The sequence below is a fragment of the Hirundo rustica genome, chromosome 6 (assembly GCF_015227805.2).
Source record: "Hirundo rustica isolate bHirRus1 chromosome 6, bHirRus1.pri.v3, whole genome shotgun sequence".
Taxonomy (NCBI): Eukaryota; Metazoa; Chordata; class Aves; order Passeriformes; family Hirundinidae; genus Hirundo; species Hirundo rustica.
In genome coordinates this window covers 49,321,374-49,345,659 of record NC_053455.1, presented here as the reverse complement: position 1 = coordinate 49,345,659, position 24,286 = coordinate 49,321,374, and the positions used below count along the sequence as shown (strand labels likewise).

The 24,286-nt window shown below is 39.5% G+C and overlaps 1 protein-coding gene across 2 annotated transcripts; it reads right to left on the bottom strand.

Moving 5' to 3' along the window:
- Nucleotides 1-353: 353 nt before the first annotated feature.
- Nucleotides 354-19,751, bottom strand: TSG101 (tumor susceptibility 101). Of its 2 annotated transcripts, none has more exons than XM_040068371.1 (10): nucleotides 19,614-19,751; nucleotides 16,213-16,297; nucleotides 14,313-14,378; nucleotides 13,571-13,734; nucleotides 12,078-12,204; nucleotides 9,058-9,124; nucleotides 7,254-7,345; nucleotides 2,432-2,634; nucleotides 1,292-1,531; nucleotides 354-686 (listed from the first exon to the last, which is right to left on the bottom strand). In XM_040068371.1, exons 1-10 carry the CDS (start codon nucleotides 19,653-19,655, stop codon nucleotides 597-599), a joined length of 1,176 nt encoding a protein of 391 aa, XP_039924305.1. In that variant the 5' UTR covers nucleotides 19,656-19,751; the 3' UTR covers nucleotides 354-596. The 2 variants fall into 2 exon arrangements, with proteins under 2 accessions (XP_039924305.1, XP_039924304.1); XM_040068370.2 differs by having other exon boundaries at nucleotides 7,254-7,348; nucleotides 19,614-19,748.
- Nucleotides 19,752-24,286: the final 4,535 nt, after the last annotated feature.

The following is a 24,286-nucleotide window of genomic DNA, read 5'->3' as shown; positions in this document are numbered from 1 at the left end:
TTTTCAAGTCACACTAACTCAAACATTACCTGTGTAATAATGTTACGTGGGCAGCTGTGCCAGATGCTTCAGGCAGTTATGTAGTTATGGAAGCTCACCCAGTTTTTTAAAATTAACTCCAGCCTCTTCAGAGCCAGCAGTAACATGAAAAGCCTAAAGGCAAAGGCTCAGTTGTAAGCCATGCTGGTTATGGTGCTGAGACCAAGAACCTTTTGAGCATTCAGTTTTCACTGGTCATAATAAACATGAATTTTTCCAGTTTGGAAAAACGTCTTCCAAATCTCACAAGTAAAGTGAAAGCATGGTTAAGCTGACAGTGCATATTTGAAAAGAAAGTACATTACACAGTTCTGTAGAGGAAGAAAATATGCAACAAGTTTTATTCAGCGTTAAGTCCACCAGCACAAAGATTACAGAAGATAGAAAGTGCATTAATAAAAGCTAGTCTTTACCAAAAAGAAAATATATTATTGATTCAAAATATCTTACACTTGAATGATGTAATAACTTACTCTGGGCACCTACTGATTAAGAGAAAGATCAAGAGAATGGCTGCTTCACAAGGAAACCTAATTTCCCAGCTGAAGTCTGGGAATTCAGTAGAGGTCACTGAGTCCAGCAGTCTTCCTTGCTTTCTGCATCAGTGCCCTCAGCTGGAACTGCTTACGAGACAGGAGGCGTACATGCTGCAGAAAGAAAAACAACAGCTGGCTATTGGTAAAGTTCTGATAAAAACTTAATACTGCAATACAATGTTCAAAGCACAGCACATTCTGTGACCCAAATGGGATATCAGTTTTTGGAAACGCTTAATTCACTCTTCTACTAAATGGCACTTTCCTTGGCTTAAAATGACTGGCAAATGGCTACCAAATGCAATCACTATGGTATATTTTTTTGCAATTTTTAATTATTAAGTGGTTTATTAAATTATAATAAATTAATTATTAACTCCACACATATTCTTATTAAAGTAATATTATGCACTCCATAAGGTGAAATCGGACTAATGCACTTCCCATGGGGCAGAGAATGGTTCTTCTAATAGTAGATAGACAGAAGTAGCAAGATCTACACAAGAAGGAAACAATATGACTTTGGATCTATAATGCTTTTAAAGTTGGTCTTTAAATTCTGAAATTACTTTCTAAAACTTATGCTTGAATGTATAAATATTCCTATTACAGGATCCTCTTCTGTGAAGAGATCTCGAACATTAGCTAGCTGAAACAAAGAGTCCAAAGTAAGCACGTTTAAAATGAACATCTTAAAAACATCTCAAGAAACCTACCTTTAAAAAGACATCTAAATCTATCACTCCACGTCTCAATGCTTCCCCAAGGTAGAAGATGGTGTCTTCAATTGCATTTTCCTCTGCATATAAGTTCAGGATCTGCTTGTAAAGCGGTGCTGTAGGAATTATAACTTCATCTATGTCATTATTTTCTGACTGACTTTCCATTTTCTCTAAAGCAGAACTGAGCTCCTCATCCTTCTTTTTGAGAAGTTCAATGTTCTTATCAACTTCAGCCTAAAAACAATTAAGGCATTTATCTTCTTGCAATACAATTGTCTAGATGAAAAGATTTTTAGACACACCCTTTCATTCTGTACTTCTTTGCTTATCTCTATTATGATTTTTACAAAAGAAAGAGCTATCAATCTGTAGATTTCAGATTTTTTTAAAAAGTAACATCTGCTTTAGAAAATGTCAATCCATTGCCCATTTATAAATAAGAGAAGGCATGCCAACACTCCAAGTATTTCCAAGTCCACATTAGGAAAAATAATCATTTCAACTAGCTAATAATAATAAAAGCAAAGCCAAAGTAATTATTTTCTTTAGAATGTGGTATCCCCAGTTCTCTGTCCAATTAATAATTTTAAATAATTTTTTTAAACCACATCTGAACACTGAGCTGTTTTCAGAAATTGTTCATCAATCCCAAAATCTTACTCCCGAGTAGCAGTGCAAGGAGCAGATAGACAAAGCGGAAGATGCCTTAATGAAAAACTGCAGGAATTTCTGAGCATACTGTGAGTAGGAGAGACTTCTGGGATAGAAGACACTGCACTAAGACACTGAAATGTTCTCCAGTGCTGCTGTTACACATTATTACCAAGAAACAGACGCCAATATGAAATAATGTTGCACAACTAACATCTTTCACACGAAGAAATGGGGAAAAATAATATTGTTCCTCTACTACTGAGCAATGACATTTGTAAGACACAGGCAGGACACTACATCTCATGGTCACTGCTATTTCTGACTTGCTTCAGTCTGAGCACAAACTCCCAACTGCGAAAAAGCACAATGTGCTGGAAGCGTTGTTATTTCTATCATGCTTAACGATTAATTAATTACATACAAGCTTCTGCTCACTACTAGGAATACTCAGGTGGGCAGCAGTGGCTCCTCTCAGCTTACCACTTCCTGATCCAGGCGAGTTACCATCTCTTCCAGTTTCTGGTGTCCTTTCTTCAAGTCCTCTTCTGTGCGTTTCAAGGCGTTGAGCTCAGCTTGTGCACGATCCATCTCCTCCTTCATCCGCCACCTCAGTTTGTCACTGACTGCCGAGATGAGCGAAGCGCGGATGGTGTCCTCGCTGATGGTGCCATCTCTGCTGGGTCCTGCACAAGGAGGTTTCACAAGATTAATGCTGGGCTGCACTGGCTGCAGTATAAAGCCAGTTGGAACAGCAAGTGGCCAAGTTGCTCTATGTACTTCAGCAGTCTGAGACAGTAAAATAATTTTACTGCTCTCCATAATAATTTCCAGAAGCAGCAAAGACACCACAGTGAGATAACATACATCAGGATGGACACAAGTAAATTTAAGAGTATGCATCCATTCATTCACTTCACTATTCCAATATCCACACTCTTTTTTTACTTTAAAAATGAGGTGGCCATTTCCTCTGAAGTCCATAAATGTTACTAGTCCAAGACCTTTTAAAGAACAAGAATTAATGGCTAGATGTATTCAACCACAATTAATGTAACAGCTGGCTCAAGACAATGAATTTATCTACTACAGGTATTAAAGTGTTTTTTTGTTTTTCTTTTTCTAGAATTGCCTGGCAAGAAAAGTTTTAAACTAGGAAAAACAAAGGGAGAGTTACAGAGACCACGTATGCAGCTCAAATGGGGATACTTCCAGGAAGGGCATACAGCTCAGGTTCTCATGGGGAACCACCCTGAGACCTGCTGGAAGGACAACACAGCCAGGAACACACAATCCAGGAGATGCCTAGAAAGCACTGACAACAACTTTCTGACACAGATGAAGCCAACAAGAAAAGATGTGCTGCAGGACCCCGTAAAACTAACAAGGGATATCTGGTTGGAGATGTGAAGGTTGGGTCAGCCTTGGCTACAGTGACCATGAGATCGTGGCGTTCCATATCCCATAAGTAGACAGCAGGGCAATGAATAAGATTGCAACCCTGAATTTTATGAGAGCTAACTTCGGCCTCTTCACAGACCTTCTTGAAAGAATTCAATAGGAATTTACCACAGAGGGAAGAGGCGTCCAAGAGAGCAGGTGAATATTCAAGGATCACTTCCCTCCAGGCTCAAGAACAGTGCATCCCTATGGGTTAGTGAGCAGAAGGGGCAGGAGACCTGAATACGCTTTTGCAAATCAGCCTTTCAAGGATGATTTCAAGAGTCTGTCATTAACACACTTAAATAAAAAGGTAAGTAGTTTGTCTCTGTCACAAGAAGTGCAATGTGTCTCCAGACCAGGAAACTCAGAGTGCTCTAGCAAATGTGAAGTGGCTACTGGTGATACTTATCACAAACCACTTCAGTCACTCTGTGAGAATAATTGGAGCGTCACAGTTTCCCCAGACTTGTGCCTCACACCTTCTTCTTGAGTGAAATTTCAACTGGATTGTAACAACTACTGACAAAGCAAGAACTACAGTAGCTTTTGTGCCTAAACTTCAAAACCACTATGAATGAAATTCAGAGAGATTCAAAACTCTGTAACTGCAAAAAAAAAAAAAAAAGGTAAGATTTTTTACCAGTGTCTTTTTATCCAGAGACACAGCTATCAAAACCCTGAAACTGTTACAGCATTAGCATTATGCACATCACATTTTCCAGTGCCCTAGATTTCAAAAAACAACAAAATGAAAAAACTACTTATCACTGCTCACATGAATCTTGTATAATTGAAGATTTTATATTTTTTTACTTCTGCCATCAAAACAAGACTGCATACATTTTTATCTCTTCCCTATGTTTTTTACTCTGTTACAGTCCAAAAAACCTACACCAAGTGTAGGTTCCACCACATGAGTGGAAAAATAAAGCTATGCACATGAATGACAGGAACAACAGGAACTACTAATCCACCAAAGCCTTCTAAAATACAGAAAACATAAATTTTGATCATTACTAATGTGAGCACTTTGCATACATATAAGTTGCACCAGAATATGTGTACTTTAAAGAAAAACTAAGGAAATTACCACTGAAAAAATATAGAGATTGAATTATTAAACAACTGTTGCAAAGACAGCCTGAAGAAAATATGAATGTCCCAACACTTCATCTGATTTACAGTTCTGGCCTAAAAAATTCACCATGTTGCCAGTGAACAAGATAATTTGCAAAATTTGGTTAACCATTAGAGCCAGCAACAGGAGTTTTATAAATAGCACCATATACACAAACCCAGGAATCCATCATTGCTGCTTCTTATGAAAAGGAGAAAATAATAACAGCACTTTCTACACCGAGAAGTAGAACTTAAACCAAGTCAGTCAAACTATCTAGGACAGTTTATTCACTGAAGAGGACTTCCTGATTAAGGCAGACAAATGTTCTGAATCAGAAAGGCCTGATTTCCCTTCAAAAAAACAGCATTAGCATGATTTTAGTTAGTGTTTACTTTATATAATGAATTATACTCTAACACAAAGTCAGAATCAGCCAGAAACAGTATCCGTAGAACTTAATGCTTACTTTCTTTTCCCTCCACATCCTTCACTCTTGGAGTTTTTATGCAAGGCTCACTCTACAGTAAAGTAGAACAGAGGAAAAAAAAAAAAAAATCACAATACACCTAACAGAATGAAAGCTCACACAGAAATGCCACCACATAGGGAAGAGGTCTTTGAACATAAAAAGCATCATTTTAATACAGCTCAGTCAATGTATCTTCTTACAGAGCACGAACCCATAGCATCTTCTGTCACTTCCATAATTAGCCCAGCTTGGGGAAGATTTCATGGCACATGGTCATTAAATCCACAGAACTCTGAAACCTTTAACCTTTACTATGCAGAGTCTGGTTTCAGAAGTGACCTTACAGAATCACCAAACCAGTAACTGCAAAAAGGTAATTAATGGCAAATGACTGAACAGAAAGAAAAAGCCTAAAGGACTATTTGAAAAACCAGGAATTGTGAAAAACTTGAGCTGCTCTGCATGAACGTTTTCATTCAATTCAAACTACATTCACTATAGGAAACACCCCACACAAAACTCTGAAATTGTAACAACTGCTACGCTCCTAAATGAAATATCACAATAAACCACAGCCAAACAAACAAACTGTACAGGAAAGAAACATTTTCAGTTGAAAGGAAAAAAACAATACTGGACTGTAAAAAACACCCAACAAACCAAACACAACAAAAAGATCTCACAATATTTTAAGTGTAGTGGATGATTGAAGAGATGTGTTTGCATTTCATCTGGGACAAGAGATAAGTGATGTAAACCAGGTGTAGGGCTTTTACCTAGCTGCAGCAAATGAGTCAGTGTAATGTTAAATTGTCACTATGAAACCTGGCATTACAACATGGTTATCACAGTGATCTAACTCAGGACTGGACGGATCAACTTTGGCAGATACTGCACCTCTATTCATCCTCAGCAGGGATGAAGATAAGGGAAGGAAATTAAATAGAGTATATTTCTATTTTAAATTAACACTCTGCTACATAAAGGCAAAACTGGATTTGTTTGAGAAAGACACTGCAGAAAGCCAACTTTCTCCAGAAAGGTTATCAGCTCCCTACACGAGAGCCAGTGGAGACCATTAATTCTCTGGGAAACAAGAGCAGCTCTGCAAACCCAAGCACTGTTTGAGGTACTTGAGTGGGACAGCAGCTTCCTTGCACTGTACACAGCAGACTCTCATCACCTCAGAGCAGAGGGGACCACTGCAGCAGCCAAGAACTTTCAGAAAATACTTTCTTAATTGAAAAGGCTGAAAGAACTTGGACACAAAGGACAGGATCAGGCACAAGAAAAAGAAAACATACAACTGCTTTCAAATTCTGTAGTAACAGAACTCCTCAGATATTTTAGTAAGAGTAAAGTAGAAGCATCTCTCTTCCCTTGCCTTGTCCCCATGTATGTGAAGGAAAATCACAAAATAAAGACAGTTCTGGAAAGAAAAGACATTCTATGACTCTAACCCCAGCTATTCCATAAATAAATGGGAGCTGACACATTAAATGAAGAACCTATGGATGCACTTCTAAATTATGGGGCTCAAGGGTCTACAACAGATTGCTAATATGAACAATGTCCCAACAGAATCTATACTCTCACCATATAACTCTGCCAAAAGGACTATCAGCCAGCTGGAAAGTTATGCACCAGCTTCCCACCTAACCAGATGACATCCATCACTGGTTCCCAGTCTTCTACACATACACTAGAAGTGAGAGGCAGGGTGGAAAGCAAGGGCCACAGAGCAACAGACTGGGAAAAGACACACGTCAACATCTTAAATCCTGATGCTGAAGGGAACAAAGGAGGAAGTGAGAGCAATAAGAAGTGACAGGAAAGAGGCTAGAGAAGAAACTCACTAAAAATGAAGCTCATTCCAAACTGCTACTTTAGAAAGTTACTATTTGGGGAGGAAAGAAAGTATAGAGTCCATTAAATGTTTAAATGGTGACAATGCTATTTTTCTAAACCATGAACAGAGCAATGAAGATAATCAAGTCACCTACAGTTAAAGGGCGAGGAAAACCTTATGTAGTTATATGCAGCTCTCTTCAAAATAGTCACAAAGCACACACAGTGTATTGCATAAACCCAGGAATTTATCAAATTCTTCACTGAAGGTAAATAAAATGTACTTTTTTTCTTCCTTTGAATAAATTTTAATTAAAGATCAATATTTTGGAAATTCAGAGTAAGAACAGCAAGTTCCTTGTTCCATTTTATTTCTTTACAAATAAGAAGCCTTACTTGAGAGAACCCCTTTCCAAGGTACTCACCAACAGTGGTGACAGGAGGCTGAGAAGGGTAGTACTGAACACTAGTGGTTGCTGGAAAGGGAACACCACCTGGATAAGGATAGCTTGGGTAGCTGCTTTGACAAAGAGAGATATGCTAATGTTATGCAACTATTAGTAAAATATCATCCACCTAGATTATCTTTATTGCCACCATGTTAAACATTCATTTACATAATAAAATGTTAAAATTGCAAGCCTTTTCCCTATTTGCATTAACATCTTTCACAACTGGATTTCTGGTATAATTTAAGATTATATTTTATCTGAAACCCTATCTAGTTGTTGCCTGGTCAACATTTGGATACCAAATTCTCCTGAATCTCTCAGTTTTGCTATATGAAATGCCACAAGTATCCAAGAGAAATTATTCTAGCTACAAACTCCCACACAACATTTTAAAATTAATTTAAAATAATTTAAATTAATAATTTTTAATATGGGAACAGTTAAGAAGATGAATGATGAGTAAAGAGTAAAGTAAGAGTAACTTTACGTAAACCTTTATGCTTTATGTAAACCTAAAAATGCAAGAAAGTGCAAAATATGGTTGCAAGGTGAAATAAACTCCCCCAGAAATTCTCGGTCCTGCTCTGAAGGATAAAGAAAGCAAAAATATTCATTTGCTCACTGAAACAATGATGAGATGACATGTGACAGTCTACAACACCTTTCTAAAATATGTTTATTATCAACTAAAACAAGGACACTGATTACTCAGTACTAGACTCTGCATGCAGCAGAGTATTTATTAACTACAGTAACTATTAAACAAAGTGGTCCAAAAGCCCCTGCAAAATATAAAATAAGCATGTTCTGTCTCTCTTCAGGTAACTGCTAATTTAATAGTTCTTAAAACCTTCCTATTAATTAATAAATTATAAATTTTAAAACCAGTTCTTCTATTACTTTTGTACAAACATTAAGAGCACTTCAAACAAACATATTTAGGAGGAAAAAAGAACTGTAAAAAAACCCAAAAAAACATGCTGTAAGAACTTTAAAAAAATCCCAACTTTTCTCTTCTTAAAACAGAACACTCCCCCCTCCCAATCTTCACAAGTTTTTACATTTTAAATTTTTTTTTAAATAAAAATGCTCCATATTACACCAACATCTCATATGCTCCTACTACAAAATCAAGACATAAGGATATTAATAATAAGAACAATTAATTATGATGGAAAAAATATAAGTAGACACTACGAGGCAGTAGTCAACATCTCACTATTTATTAAGACAGATCTGTAAGTCTTCAGGGAATGCTTTATTCCAAATGATTATAAAGAAAAAAAATCTTGGTTAATATCAATAAAAAGTTTTTGAAGTAACTTTTTGTTCTTCAAACTCCCTTAGAGTGCTATAAGTCCCCATTTACACTGGAGTCAAGGTTTGTATTAACCCAGCAATGTTTTGTTCAATTTTTGAGTTGCTAATAAAATCTTGACTTTTAGGGGCACATTTCTTTCTATTTCTTGTAAACATATCAGCCTCATAAAATATGAGTGAATGAAGAAAACAGCTGGGAGTTAGGTAATTTCAAATTAAATAAGTAATTATTCAAATTTCAACTTAATGCATATATATTTTATTTGAAGCAACACTAAGAAAGCTAAATCTTCCTCCAATTTTGGCTGCTGACAAGAATTCAGCCCTCACTTTTCACAAACTCTGCTAACATGAATAACTATACAACAAATACACTTAAGAAAATACTATTATGATTAGACACTATTCAGTGAACCCTTCTATCAGGTAAATGATGATAGTTTAAAGAGACTCTTACCTTGGGTTTGGAGTGCTTGATGGTGGATAGGGAGATATTCCACCTGGAATTCCTGGCACATAGGAAGCTAAATAAACCAAGAAATTTTTGTATTTTTACATTTCAGAAGTTAAAATCCTCCATGTAAAGACGTTCTTCCTCATATATACAAATAACCTTATATATTGATTTTTTTTTCTTAATCATTACTTTACACTAATCACTACATGGATAAAAATAGGTAGTGATTTAAAAATGTACAACAAATAGGCGTACTAAGAAAAAAAAATATATAAATCTGCAGCTAGGGTACTCAGAAAAAAACCCCAAAACATAGTATTAAAGATGACCCACCTGAAGAGCTGTATCCATTTTTTATGTAATAGCTGAAAAAAGAATTTAACCTTTCTAGCTGTCTTGGTTTGAAAGACAGGAATCTGCTAGGGAGAGGCAGGGCCTCTCTAGGAATGGGGAATTCCAATCCCCTCCCTCCAAGTTATTATAATTTAGAAGATTTAAGAGGCTTTTCAGTCAGAGCTATGGGGAAAGGAATAACAGTTCTTTACTAGTAAATATAACAGGACAAACAAACAACAACAACTACAGTGATGATAATAATAATAATAATAAACAGAACCAAGAACCTCGAGGGGCTTTGTTTCACAAGCCCGGGGCAGTCTGATCTCTTGGGACCCCGAGAGCAGCAAACCGAAACGGTGGAAACTCCGGGGCTGATGACTGGAAATGGTGGGGTGTCCCCAGCAGGCAGGGGGGAGGGGGGTTGGTGGTGGTGTCCTGGCAGGCAAAGTGAGCAGTGCTGAAGCCGCAACGGCTGGACAGCGCTGGCCCAGCTCCAGCAGGGCAGGAGAAGGAACTCCGAAATTCCTGGCACTCCAGCAGATGACTGATGGTGATAGAATTCCCAGGACCAGACCCTCCATTAAGACTGGACTCTTCACACAGCAGTCGCCTGACCGTCCTCTCCGATGCCGAGAGCAGGAGCAGGGCACACTCAGCTCCCGGAGCACTGAACCTTTCCCTCCCCCAAACTTAACTGATCTACCACTTCTTTTGTGTGGGTCAAGCACCCTCTAAGAATCAGTATTTAGTCTCTTAGCAACTTATGGGGGGGAAAATTTCTATAGTGAAAGAAGAAAAAAAAAAACCAAAACAAAACCAGATCTAACCCCCAACACTAGCCAATGATCTCCTCTTACTAAATAACAAGTGCATAATTTAACTATCTTCAGACTAGCTGATCAGCTGTTAATGATTCAGCCATGTCCTTATCGAGTAATTTCTGCTATTTAGAAGTTGTATTTAAAAATTTGTTATCGGCACACATAATCTAAATAGTCTTAGGCAATTTAAGATTTTCTTGAAAAGCTGACAAAGTTATGTTTTGGACATACTTACGCCACATTTCTAGCAAATTTTAGGAATACATCATCAAATAACTTTTTTTTTTTTTTAAGAGCAGAGCTATTTCCACCCTTCAGTGCATTTAAATGACAAAAATGTTTGTTAAAGGACTTAATTTCTTCTTAAACAATGTATCTATAACATGAAAAAACCCAAACCCAAAATGTTCATGAAACAAGAAAAGCCTAATTACACTAGTAAAACTAAGTAGCTATTATAATTCCAAAAACCTGAAACGTTTTCACTAAAATTACTTCAGCTATAAAGTAATTCATAATTCTTCAGTTCAATTCAACTCAAAATAATAATTCAAAGCACTTCGGCTCTGACTGACTACAAGAGTAATCAAATATGGTTCACTGTAGGTTCAGCCTCTGCTAAAACTACACTTGTACTGACCCCCACTGTTCCTGGAAAACCAGGACATTCCAATCCTCTGGTGCTCTCACAAGCAGGATAGCCACAGACAAGCTGAAAAGTCCCCAACACCTCCCTTTAGTCAGTTATTCCTAATGGCCCCATTTGTATTTGCTATCCATTTTCTCACAGGTTCAGAGCCTAAAATCTTGCTAAAAATGGGTTCTGCTGGAAATGGCAATGAATAGCAGTTCAGCTTTTCAAATGTATCTCTGTGATCAAGTAAAAGCCATATTTCAATAGAAAATGGACACAGCCTTAAATATCTGGCAAAAATAAATAACCTCAAATACAGCTACTGTATCATTAAATTCATGAGGAACTGTTATAAAATTATTAAATAAGCAATCTCCAGCTAAACTGCTCCCCCTTCCCTACTGCCCTAGTCTTTGACTTGAGGAGGTCTGTGCTGCAGGTTTTTTGGCTTTTTCCCACCCAGTACAGAGTCTCCTCCTGGAAGAATTTCTAGGACTTTCTGTTTCCCACTTCCTCTTTTTCCCCCACCTACCTATCCCCAGTCTTTAAAATAAGATGCCTCCAGAAGTTTAAATAAATAAGTGATTTAAATAAGTTTTGAGGATTTTAACAAGAAAATAAGAATGGGTACCAAGCCAGAACACCAAATCAACAGAGAACAAAGAATAAAAAAGTCACAAGGCAGGGGTTTTTAATATTCAGCCAGCAATTTGAAAAAAGAAGAAAAATAAACCACACAAACAGGACCATGGGCACAGGAAGCAAGCTATAGGCATGCTTGTGCTTATGAAATTAATGGTTGCAGGATACTTAAAAGATGGGCTTGTATTATTAGAATAAAAAAACTGAGATAGGAAGTTATTTGAATAATTTATTTGTAAGTCTGTCTTGCAATGTTGACAGAACATTGGCTGTTTTGAGGAGCTTGGGGGTGTTTGAGTGTGTTCTGGTTGTTTCTGGGTTTTGCTGTGTTGTAATACAAACTTGATTTTCCCTCTCCAAAACCTAAAACCCCACATGAATTCTCAGATTCACAAAGCCTTTTAAGCTGTAAAAGACCTTTAAGATCACTGAGTCCAACAAGGTAAAAGTACAGCCCAGGTGAACTCATTAGCCAGCAATATAAAAAGTAAAATGCCTTATTTGTGGGCAAACTGGGCAGGGCAAAAACCCCTTTGAAATATTAACATGATTATTTGCAGAAATCAGTAGTGATAAGCACTTACAGGTTGGTGGGCCTGTTGCCTGGTATGGGGGGTAGCTGGAGGAAGCAGTAGGCCGAGAAAACACTGGAGGTTCCTCTCCAAACACAACAATCATGACCTGGATCAGCTCCAACAAGTCTGACTGGGGCTGGGAGGGAATGCAAATCACAAGTTGTTAATTTTGATAACAGAGAGTTTAACTGACTGTAGCAACAATTGGATGCCATACCACCAGCTCTCAAAAGCATCCTTTTATTTGTGGATTTTAAGTGTTCTTAAAATGCCTGTGTCTGTATACATATGTGCATAATTAACTTCCTTTCTGGATTTTATTACAGACACCAAACCCAGCCAGCCTGTACTCAAAACCATACAGCAAAATACACCAGCAGCCACGTTTACACCCAGAATAAACTGGGTAATACGTGGCTCCATATCAACTGCAGGACAACAAATGACTGGGTATAAATGTCCAATGATGATTTATAATACTTAAAAAAATTAAATCCACCCGGCAACACAAAAAAACATAGAGATCCCCAAGTTTTTTAGGCATTTCCATTTCATACGCCACAGCTTTTGCTCTGATTCAGAATGTCTCAACTGAAAAAATATTCTAAACCACTGAGGAGTGGCACAAACCTTCTTTCAATACAGTTAAACCAGGCTTCTCTGTTTACAACTACTTAATACAGGCATAATTTCATTTTGCCAAAATAAGAACAAGCACCACGGATGCAGCACCAGATTAAATATGCCAATTCCAAGTTTACTTAGCACTACAATCCACTTACTTATTTTTACCAACCTCTCAAACTGAAAGAATTCTGTATTAGCTGCACCTTAGATGATCCTCTTGCTTTGTGCAACATCTGACCTGGGCAGTCTTTCTCCATTATTACTACACAAGTACTGAACTACCACCCATCCCTAATAAATGTATTCCCATTAATCACTTTTTGCAGAACCATGCATCTTGTATAATTTTTTTTAATCTTGTCAACACACTTTATCTTCTTTACAAGTCCATGTTTTGGCCAAAACCTCTATGAAGCCTGCACTGCTCAATGCCTCTGTTAATTGGTAAAGCAAATATATCCATATACATGAGGGTCCAGGAATGTCTGCATAAAGAGGTCCAAGTGCCTGTAAAAGTCCGTTTTACTCACAGAGATGTTTTAAGTAAATTCATAATTTCCCTTCTGTAAGAATTCTTATTGCACAAATCTTCACATCACTCTCTTGCCAGGGGAGAGAACACCTTATGCTGCTACACTGTTTAATCAGACAAGTTGTAACTGAGGATACCATTAATTACCTTAAATAATAGAACACAGAACACAACGTCCTGAACTGTAAGACATTCCAAAAGACAAACAGGTGATTTCATTTAAAAAAAAAAAAAAAAAGGTTTAAGATCTCTAATAAAGACTATGGCTTTTATTAAAAATGATACAACTATCTCGAGGAATGCAGAATGAGCAGTTTGAGAATTTCAAGTTCCCCATACTTACATATTTCCACTCATGCAGGTAGGGAAGGTATATCTTTCCATTTGCATCAACATGTTTCCCAGTTTTTATTGTCATAGAGCTAGTGGGTTTAACAAAACAAATTGGGGGGTTGAAAGGGTAGGTGTCCAGCAGCCACAAGCAAATTGGGATATTATATGTGTTACCTACAAAAGATATTTTCAAAGATTTTAGAAGTTATTTCAAATTTTCAACTGTACTCCTGTATTCAGATTCATAAAAAACTCCTACACCCAGTAAACTCAGCTGTACAAAGTTAGAAGCCAGAGCCAAAATCTACCAACATTCAATGAGTAGGTAACACTATGGCCACAAACTCAACATTTTTCAGAAGAATTTAACTTTGATTTACAATCATCACTCACCACTACTACACAACTCCCTTTGTTCTATAATGCAACATTATAAAACTCTAATTGGAATTATCATTAGCTGCAGCAATAAATGGCTTACAACACTCATTCAACTGACAAGCCTGAAAAAGCATGCAATCCTGAAATGAAAAAGATGTTATAAAGCTGCAAATGACTGAAGAAGCAATGCTCAGCCTTCAGATGTTATCCTGTAGCAAAAATAGAGAACAATTTCTTTATAATATTTTACTTTGGACAAGTAAAGGATTTCAAGAAAAGAGTGATCACTGAAGTTGAATCAGGACAAATCTAAGCTCTTCATGCAATTTGGGAAAATAATGGGGATGATGATAATTATAATATATGTATACCTCTGTAAGGCACAGGAATGGTTCCAGTGAGGCTCATCAACTCCCTGGACGAGCCATCATTAAAAACTGAAAGAGAATAAACAATATTTTTTAAACAAAGATACTGGTTACATTAATCTCGGTTCAGGTTACCCCCCATCTATTTACTGGCGTAAGTTTTCACAAGTTACACACATACAAATATAAAGTCAGCCTGAAAGGTTCAGCTCTTGCACATTTATGGATTAGCAAATGACTGTCCATAGTTAGGTAACTCCTTATGAGTAATACACTTCTGAGAAGTGTTTTGAGAAATGAATGACTAATCACTGTCAAACTACCTTCTCTACAAATAAAACTGCTTCCTCATTCAGTGACCAAATAAAAATGTTGGAACCTTGCAAATGGCAAGTAATGCAAATTGCTGCAAAGATAATCTGAACCCAAACTTGATTTAAAAAAACCAACTGTCATCTGAGGTTTATGAAAGAATTCCTTATGCTTTCTTCAAGCATATGCTTCAGGCATTTATTACAGAATCAGTAAAGGTAATTTAACCAAACAGTCACACACTGAAGAGGAAGAAAGAGTGCTTGACTCTGCCAAATCTTAGTCACAAACCACACAAGAACTCTGACCTAAATTTACTGAGTTGCTGTATTTAGTTTTCTCATACTTTTAATCCAACACATAATTCTTGGCTGAATAAATCAGCTTCTGTTGAGGAAGCTTTTATCTTCTTAATTCCTCCTGAAAGTTTCTAGCCATAATTCAAATGTAGGTTACTGTGCACAACTATTGTGGTGCTAATGTTCTGCAAAGGCAGGTAGAACATGTTGGATTTCAATAATATTTCATTATTAATATGAACTTGAAAATTGTCTCATCAGCAATGTAATCACTTTCTTAGAGCTAATGTCACTGCTACAAATATTATCTATTATCTGTAAGTGATTTGTGCTTTAGCCTCTTCCAGGCAGCTTAAAGAGCATTAGGGAACACAAATGGCTACAGCTCAAGGATATCTGGAATTGAGATCACCATCTTATGCAAACTTGCGCAGCTGTTCCAGCCACAGTCCTTTCACTCCTGTTTTGTTTCTCCAGTCACTGTCTGAATTTTTATTTCTGTGACAGCTGCTGGCTTGCAGCTACTAAAGTTAAAACTAATTCATCTTTTACTTGTCCATGTCTCTTCTTAATATTTCTCAATCCAGACATACAACTTAAAAGGCAGACTTTAAATTTTTTGATGATGCATTAGTAATATAAATTAGATCACAGAGGAATTCCACAGGTAACAGTTATAAAAACAGTTAAAAAACATGACCAGAAGAAGGCTGGCTCACTGTATGTTGTGAAACCCTAGATATCATCTTCATTTAACACACTTAAATTAACTTAGAGACGTTAAAACAGCTAACAAACAGTGATTATCATTGATAATTTACATTACAAAACCCTCATGCCAATTTTTTACATACTTGACTCTGTTTTCTTCATACTCTTAAGGACTACCACAATGATTTTAAATGAAACATTTCTTAATCAATTTACAGTTCTTCCTACACAGAATTTTAAAAATGTCTTTATATGGCAGCAAAGCCAAATTTGTAAGATACCAGGAATCTCAGGACACCAACTGATGACATCAGTGAGTGATTAACTAAAAGTTAAGCTGTGAAAAATATGACACTTCTTGGCATAGACAAGTTATTTGGTATAGACAGTTATTTTCTAAAGTAACCTTACAATGTTACTGACTCTGTGTTTCTAAAGAAATATTGATGCCAGAGACAAAAACCAGAAACTCAAGTTATGTTTTCTGGTGTTAATCTTATTTTTCCCCCCAACAAAAACTACCAAAGACATCTAACACGTCAACAATTCACCAACAAAAATTTTCCCATGCACAGACTAACCATATGAATCCATGACAGGTTTGAGGTCCTTGTACTGAGTAATAACACTGGTTGTCTCCTGTATGGTTAGGTCTCTATACTTATACTGGAAAACAAAAGAGAAAGAAATTACTTCAGAAGCTATCTTTTTAGTATCATTTAATTCAAATTTCTATTTTACCCAATAGACAGCATTTATGAGAGTTTAAATCTATACATGGACATTGTTCTCCACTCTTAATTTGGAATAATCATTTGTTTGTCCATACTACTTAAAAGAGCACTGTTTATATAACTTCTCGAACTTCAACAAGGTGTCAGGTCTTAACAAGGGTCTAAGCACCAACTGATTTGGGAAAAGCTATTGCATTTTCTTTCATGTTCCCCCCCAATCAAGTGTATCTGAGAAATATGTGTGTATCTTAAAAAAAAAAAAAAAAAAAGTAATCTCCAAAAAAATACAGTGATGTTTTGAACATTCCTGATAAACAGTTATCTAGGATCTGAAGCACACAGATATATTTCATAGCACTTTTCAAAGCAACACTGTTTATCAATCATTGATCAGCATTTGCATGTTTTTTGTCGGCTAGAAAGCAGACATATCATGGCACAATATTACCAGCAGCAATACTGATTTTACCCCTTTCCTTTTATCAGGAGCAGGGAGTAACAGCACAGATTCTCTCTAAACCACAGATACGCTACTACAGAATTCAGCAGTCTCAGAGCTATAACCCACAGACAGCTAAGAAGCTCCTGGGCAACAGAGAGCTGGTTCACCACACAGTGCAGCTCTTCAGCCTTGTAGGTCATTCCTCATGATAATTACTATTGAAAAGAAAAGCCAGCAAAGTGGTCCCTTGACAATTTTTTGATTCTAATATGATTTTTAAAAATTGCTGTCTTCAGATGTCCTAAGCAACACAGACAGCAACCTTTCACTGAACCAGGGTAGCAAGACAAAAGGCCCAGGACAATGAAATACCTGACATCCAAAGCACGCAAATGTTAACAACATGTGAACAAATTAATCCAGACATTATCCAAGAGCAAACTGTGGTGCCACAGCTAAAGGTCACCTTGGCTCCAACAAACACTCATGAGTTGTGAAATTAACTCTTCCTCCTGTCACCTCCAGAGATTGACAAGGATGCTCCTCCTGGGCATGACAACCTGGATTTACTGAGCAGAGACGAACCCACCACACTACTTCCACAATGCCACCGCAGCCTACAGGAAGCACAAGCACCTCGGGTGATGCTGTGACTGATCTTCCTCAAGTGACCAAGGACAAAACAGCCACACGGTCTGTCTACAAAATGCTGGTTCTGTGGGACAGACAGCAACCCCTGCAGAAGGGATTCCTGTGTGCACAGGGAAGCATCAGCACAGAGGTCAATCAGTCCCTGGATGTTGTTTTGGTGGGAGGGCTGCAGCAAAGCATCTTAGCCTCCTTTGTAAATGAGTGCAGGATTGAGAGCGTGCAGCAGGCCTTGACAGAGCAACAACTTTGTTAATATCTGAATACATTCCTCCCTCCTTCCCAACACCAGGCAGAAGCAGGAACAGGCACTGCTGCGACATGGAGGAATTTCATGTACACCAGCCAGAGATTGGCAGCACATACCCACACCACTGCATGTGTCACTACAGGACAAATGATCAGCTACTCTTAAAAGGCATGGCCTTTTCATAGGAACAAACCTTATGGTCCAGGACAGAGCCTCAACAAGGTTGGCATTAATCACTACTAAAAAGTGAAGTGAGTTCCACTAACAGAAGCTCCTAAAAAGTAGAAGGATCATAGAATGGTTTGGTTTGGAAGCCACCTTAAAGAGCATCTTGTTCTACGCCCAAGGCAGGAACACCTTCCACTATCCCAGGTTGCTCAGAGCCCCATCCAGCCTGGCCTTGAACACTGCCAGGGATGGGGCATCCACAGCTTCTCTGAGCAACCTGTGCCAGTGCCTCACCACCCTCACAGTAAAGAAGCAGAGTCAGGCTTTACTTGCACTTTTGGCACAAGAATCTCAAGTCAGTTGAGTCAAGAATTGATAAAACAATGCCTGCCTGCTCAGCAGGCACACTGTGAATCTGGTACATGATGGGGCTGATTAACCACAAATTTGGTTATTGGGAGTGCTTTCAAAAATTAGGCACAACACTTGAACATTAAGCAATCATTTTCATATCTACATTAAAACAAAGAAAGATAATATTCTTGCAAACTGTTTTTCACTGAGTGATGATTACTTAGTAGAGAGACAGTTGTATGATTCCAGCTACTGCCACAAGTGAAATTATATGTTAATTTCAGCTGTTAATTTCTGTACTTAGATTGATTTTTCAAGACATGCCAAGATCTCTTTGGAAAATATAAGATCCTAGTGATTCCTACTAAGTAGAAATAACTAAAACTGATTAATTTGAACTCTTAATTTCTAAACTTTTTTCCTCCTCCATTCTCAGATTGCAAATGCATTCCCCTCATTTTACATACCAGGAACAGATCACAGAAAGATGAAACTTTTCAAGATCTGACAGCAGGTAAATACCTGAAGTTAAATCAAAGTGCTTATGTCCCCCAAACTAGGGTCAAGCTTTTGTTATCTCATACACTGAACTATTCCATATGGGAAATATCACTTAACTTGCCTCTCTAGGACATAAAGTGTAACTATTTTTGAAAGATAAACATAGTGAAATAGTATCTTCATTTTTCATCACCTATGGAAAGTCAGACAGCAATATAAAATGAGGAAGTGTAGGGGAAAAACAACACTTTCTTCTATGGCATCATAATAATTAATTTAGCAAAGAGAGGTGTATACAAATACATACATGATCTCATTTACTGACACCGACTAAGTATTCAATACGCATGTTCAAGTTGATAAAAAAATCTGCTTATGACTCCATGCAGCTGAATGTGCCTTTGGTTTTGATCAGATTCGCAACTATCGTACTTAATTTCAAAACGCTACACGTACGATTAAATGCTGCCAAAAAACCCCCAAAATCCCCCCAACACACCCCTAACTCTCCCTGAGTGTCAGTCTTAGGGGCTTCCATCCCAAGCTGCTGGACAAAGCCCAGTTTTCACCCGAAGAGTGGCACGCGTGGCTCTGCATGATTCAATGGTTAATGATTTGCCTTCCATGAGATTCTCCCGTTTCCAAGGGCGATAACCAAACCAAACCCACCCCACCCCGGCCAGTGATGCAGAATTCGCATTCCCTCTCCTATTACCGGGGAGGATAAGCGCCGTATGGCCCCCACGGCCCCGCCGGTTCCTGACACTGTCCCAGCCCAGCCCCGCAGTTCAGCACGACCATTTTAGGCTGGCTGCGCCGTTCCTCCCTTCCCTTCCCGGCTTCCCGGAGCCGGGCCCCGCTGCCGCCTGCCGGCCGCGCCCTTACCTTAGTGAGCATCTTCTTGAGCTGGCTTTCAGACACGGCCATGGCGGCCGCCCCTCGCTGCCGGTGTCGCTGCCGCCGCTGCTCCCGGAGCCACCGGCCCGGCCCTACATAAGCACAGGAAGCGGCCGCGCGCCCGCTTCCGGCGGCGGCGCCGCTCCAGCGCGTCACGGGGAGCGCGCCGAGCGCCTCCCGCGCGGCTCCGGCCCCGCGGGTCAGCGAGCGCTGGGCGCCGCTGGGAGCGGCTCTAGTGCCCAAAGATCCTTCCGGGCGCTCACCGCCCCTGAGAGCGCAAAGCTCCCCTCCGCGCCGCTGGAGCCGTGGCCCTCCGGTTATTGTTAAAGGAATACGACACGAACGCAATATCAAATTAATCCGCAAAACACACCTCTAAGAACTGGCGGCATTTTAAGATTAAAATTATTACAAAAACACCAAATTAAATAAAGAACAGCTTGACTGTTTACATGAAAATAAATGCTCAACAGACGAGAAACAACACCATGAAAAACAATGTAAAAACTTAAATTCATAGGGTTGTTTTTTTTTTTTTTCAAAGTAAGTGAAAAAATACCAAACCCCAAAGTGAAGATTTTGAAAAATATAGCAGCAAAGTTGGTTACCTGCAGCCATCACTAATTTTGCCCCATCATTTACCACTACAGTGAAAGAAATCTGGGTATTCCATAAAAATAAAGGTCTGAATTACTGAAGTTTGTTTTGTTTTGGTTTGGTTTTTGGTTTTTTTTGGTTTTCTTTATTCCAGTTCTGAGATCAGTTTACACTCAGAACTCCCTGCATATCTTGCTCTTTGTGAGATTTAACTGGAAGGCACAACGGATCAAATATTTTGCTCTACCACAGATCCTACTTTTGCTCAGAACAAATTTCCAGCAATATTTAACCAGCCAATCCTCGAAGTGTAAACATGGAATGACATTCCTAAGCTGCACACAGCAGGAGTGGAGCCCAAGTCCTCGGTGCTTGCCAGGTGATACTGAAGTATAATCAGGAATAATAAATCAAGAGGTCAGAACCCAAAAAAACTCTTGATCTGAAAACCATCCAGTTTTTATGTATAAATCCACATCCTACTTTTTCATCACATCCTTGGCCTCCAGGTGTTGTAATGCATTAACTGGGTTTATATTGTGTTTCATCAGATGTGTAATGTTTTTTCTCCGTTCCCCATTTACTGTAGCAAGTGGTCTGTCCCTGCTCAGCAGTGCCCATCCCCCACACTGGAATGTAACCCAACTCTGTTCCATTCCCACTTTGTCCCTGATTGGGTAGTGGCTTGTCCCTGTCTCTGGGCCTGTCCCCCTGAGGAAAAAGCTCTGGGACGAGGGGGCTCGGTCTCTCTGGCACCAGCGTCCACAGGGAAAGGACTCCAGAATAAAGCTGTGATATCCTCCCCGATGAGAGAGAGCAGGCTCTTTTGCCATCAGCAGTCGTCTGGTCTCATAAAGAAATACTTCATCCCACATCTGGCATCCAACGTGGGGCTCGAAGCCACAAAGGGTTCCCAGAAAGCTGGAAGAACCACTCAGGGAGCATGTGGCCAAAGAATCTCACGCAGGTACGTGAGTCACGAAACGTAGCCCACCCACACAGAGAGACCCGTCAGGCTTGGCGTTCGCTGTGGAGTCTCCGAAACACAGGATTCTACAGGCCAGGGCTGCAGTTTTCTCCTTTGGACTCAAAAATCCCATCAGAGTGTTGTGAAGAAGCCTGTCATGGGTTAGTACAGTTTGGTTTTTTAGTTATAGAAGAATGTAGAATAATTCTCCAGGTCAAGACCTGGGAATTGCTTTGGAAGAGGACAGGGGACCTATCAGAGAGTTAGTTGGAATATGGCATCTGTTTTTAAACCACTGAGAAGTACTAGCTGCAACTTTGGGAATTACTATATAAAACCCCTTGATTTCCGGTAGGTGGGTCCTTTTTCTTCTTTCCTTTGGCCTGAGAGAGACAGGTAACATCGAGCTGGGCCTGCTGCTCCCCCCTTTTGAGGGGGGAACTGGCCTGAGGCCTGGCCGGATCCATCGTTCCCAGGTAAAGGCAGGGTCCGGGGGGGGAAGGAAAGTTGCTGTTTTGCAACAGCTACTTTCTTCAGACTTCTCTAGAGCAGGGAGAGATCTCTGCTAGGCTCCTGATAAGAGCTATGGGCACCATTTGGGCCAAAGCCACCCCAATTTACACCGAGGGGTGAGCTGAGAAGGCATTTATGATCCTGCCTGGCTTTTTTTGTGATTCTGGATTGCCTGAGTGCTCCGATCTCTGATGTTTCTGTGAGTTCTTCCTCCCTCACCAGTGCGGCCTTGAACATCTAACACCAGGAGCTACAGAGAGAGAGACAAAGAATCCGAGCAGATTTAACTCTTTCTTAGCAACATGAAGCTTCCAGAGGTTAGCCCTTCTCTGAGAGAGTAAGAAAGGACAGAGGGAACATAAAGAACAACAGGATGAAGTCAGTAGAGCAAGAGTGGAAAAGACTATTAGGACAGAGGGTTGAAGAGTTGGTTGCTGTATTCTACTTGAGCCATGGAATGAACTCTATATTTTAAGTCATTCCTTTAAATCATGGGAAAAAATATGCATTTGGGGAGATGATTGTTTTAATTTGTGTGTAGATTTGAGCAAAGGTGTTTGTAATGAACTAAGTAATATTCTATAAGATGCTTAAACAGAGATAAAGATGAGAAGCCCCCTGCGCCAATGAAGAAGTGAGAAGATATCTCTGTGCCTTGAGGTGAAGAATCCTTTGCTTTGGAGTTATTAATCTTTAAAAGGTGACACCCCAGTATGCAAAAGTCTAAGACCCATGACCCATAAGCACCTTAGGAAACTGCTCCTGGGAGGATCACAAAAGCAGGTTTCTCCGGGCGGTTGTTTTTGTGACAGTTTAAAACCTGCAAAAGAATTGTTCTAAGTTGTCAGTGGGATCCATAACTCTAAAAGATACTCTTCCCCTAATGAATTGATGAAAGACTACTGTCAGATAGTGAAACTGACTGAAAATTACAAGTTTTGTCTCTTTATGGTTTTTTGTAAGAAAGTGGACAGTTTGTAAGGGGAGAGAAGAGTGTTTTTGAAGTTTCATTCAGTTTTAGGGTTTTTTCCAACTTTTTTTCCTATTCTTTTAGTGTATGTTAATAAAACTATTTGTTAACTTTAAAGTTGAGCCTGCTTTGTTTTCTCCTAGTCTCTCTCTCCCAGAAAGCGTAAGTACCAAGACCAAAATTTAGGGAATGTGAAACCACTACAAAGCCCCTGACCGGCAAGCTGCTCCCAGGGAGGGTGACCACATGTTCGTGGAAAGCTGATCCTGGGATCAGAGACTGGAAGCTGTTTTTGCACCAAAAAGGGTCAGTCTCAGGCAAAAGGAGTGATTGGGAAAGAAAGGAAAGGAACGCTGGAATTTTGGTGAGTACCACTTTTGGTTTTCTAAGGGAAAATCTTTTTAAGAGGCAGCAGTCCTCACGGAAAAGGGTTTTTTTCCTTTCGGGGAAGGTTTTTGCTTTCAGAGTAAACCTTCAGGGTGCTTTAATAGCATGCTTCTTTCGGCAGCCTGGGGCGGGGGGGGGGGGGGGGTGTGTGTGGAAAAGGAAATTGTTTCCCCTTTTTGGCTTCTTTTCTCTCCAGTAAGGGTTTTTTGACTTTCAGTTTCCCAGCCACAGTTAAGGGGGACACAGAAACTTAAAATCTGAGCCAAAAATGGGTGCTAGGCTGTCTGTGTCTCAAAAAAGAGTCTATTATCAAATTTTAAGTGCCTCAGATGATGGGAAAACTCACTTTTCCAAGAAGCAATTAAAAAATTTCCTTCAGTGGTTATTTTCTCAATTTCCTGATGTATCATCTGAGCAAATAAGCTCCCCAGAATTTTGGTAAGCTGTTGCAAAAAAATTGTCTCAATCAAGCTCCCCTAATGATAAAGAAAAAGCAAATTTTGCTCTTTGGAGCTTGCAGATTTTATTTGCAATGCAAAAACAAAACAAAAAGCAAAAAAAAAAAAAGCCAGGTCCTTGTGGACTTTCCCCAGTTTCCTCAGTTTCTCCCTATCCTGACCCCAAAATCCCTTCCCCAAAATCGGATATTCCTCGAAAAACCCCTAAACTTTCCCCCAAACTCCTTTCTTCCCCAGTTTGTAAACCTCAGGTTCAGTTTACTTTTGCAGGCAGTTCGAGTGCACAAACGCCCCATCTTAGTGATCCCCAAGCTAGTCTTAGTTTGGAAGGGGGGGGTCACAAGATGGAGGGGACTCCTTTGTTCCCCAAAATGGCCAAAGCCACGTGCTCTCAAGTCATGAGGAGCCTCTCTCTTTGTCTGTCCCTCCTCCCCACAATCCCTTCTTTTCCCCAGATCCCTCCCTCCCTTCAGTGCCGCCCTCGGCACTGCCCTCTCCTCTGACTCTGCCCCTACCCTCAAACCTCCGCCCTTCGACTCCTCCCCGTGTGACTCAAGCCTCCAGCCCCTCCCTGCCCCTGGTTCCCACGGTTTCCCCACCCACAGTCCCAGTTCCCACGCCCCGGGGAAAGGGGGGGGGGGGGGAGAGCTGGGAACCCGGAAGCAGGAAGTGATCCTGGCTTTTCTGCCATCCCGTCACATACTGACAGTCAAAATGGGGGGGTGCTGTTCACAGTAATTGGGACCCCTTCCCCCAACAAGCGATTCAG

Coding starts and splice junctions, on each gene's coding strand:
- TSG101 (XM_040068370.2), bottom strand. CDS start 19,655: ATGGCCGTGTCTGAAAGCCAGCTCAAGAAGATGCTCACTAAG. Junction 12,205..13,570: donor ACCTGCATGAGTGGAAATAT/GTAAGTATGGGG, acceptor ATTCCCTCCCAG/CCCCAGTCAGACTTGTTGGA. Junction 7,349..9,057: donor TCAAGCACTCCAAACCCAAG/GTAAGAGTCTCT, acceptor TCTTTGTCAAAG/CAGCTACCCAAGCTATCCTT.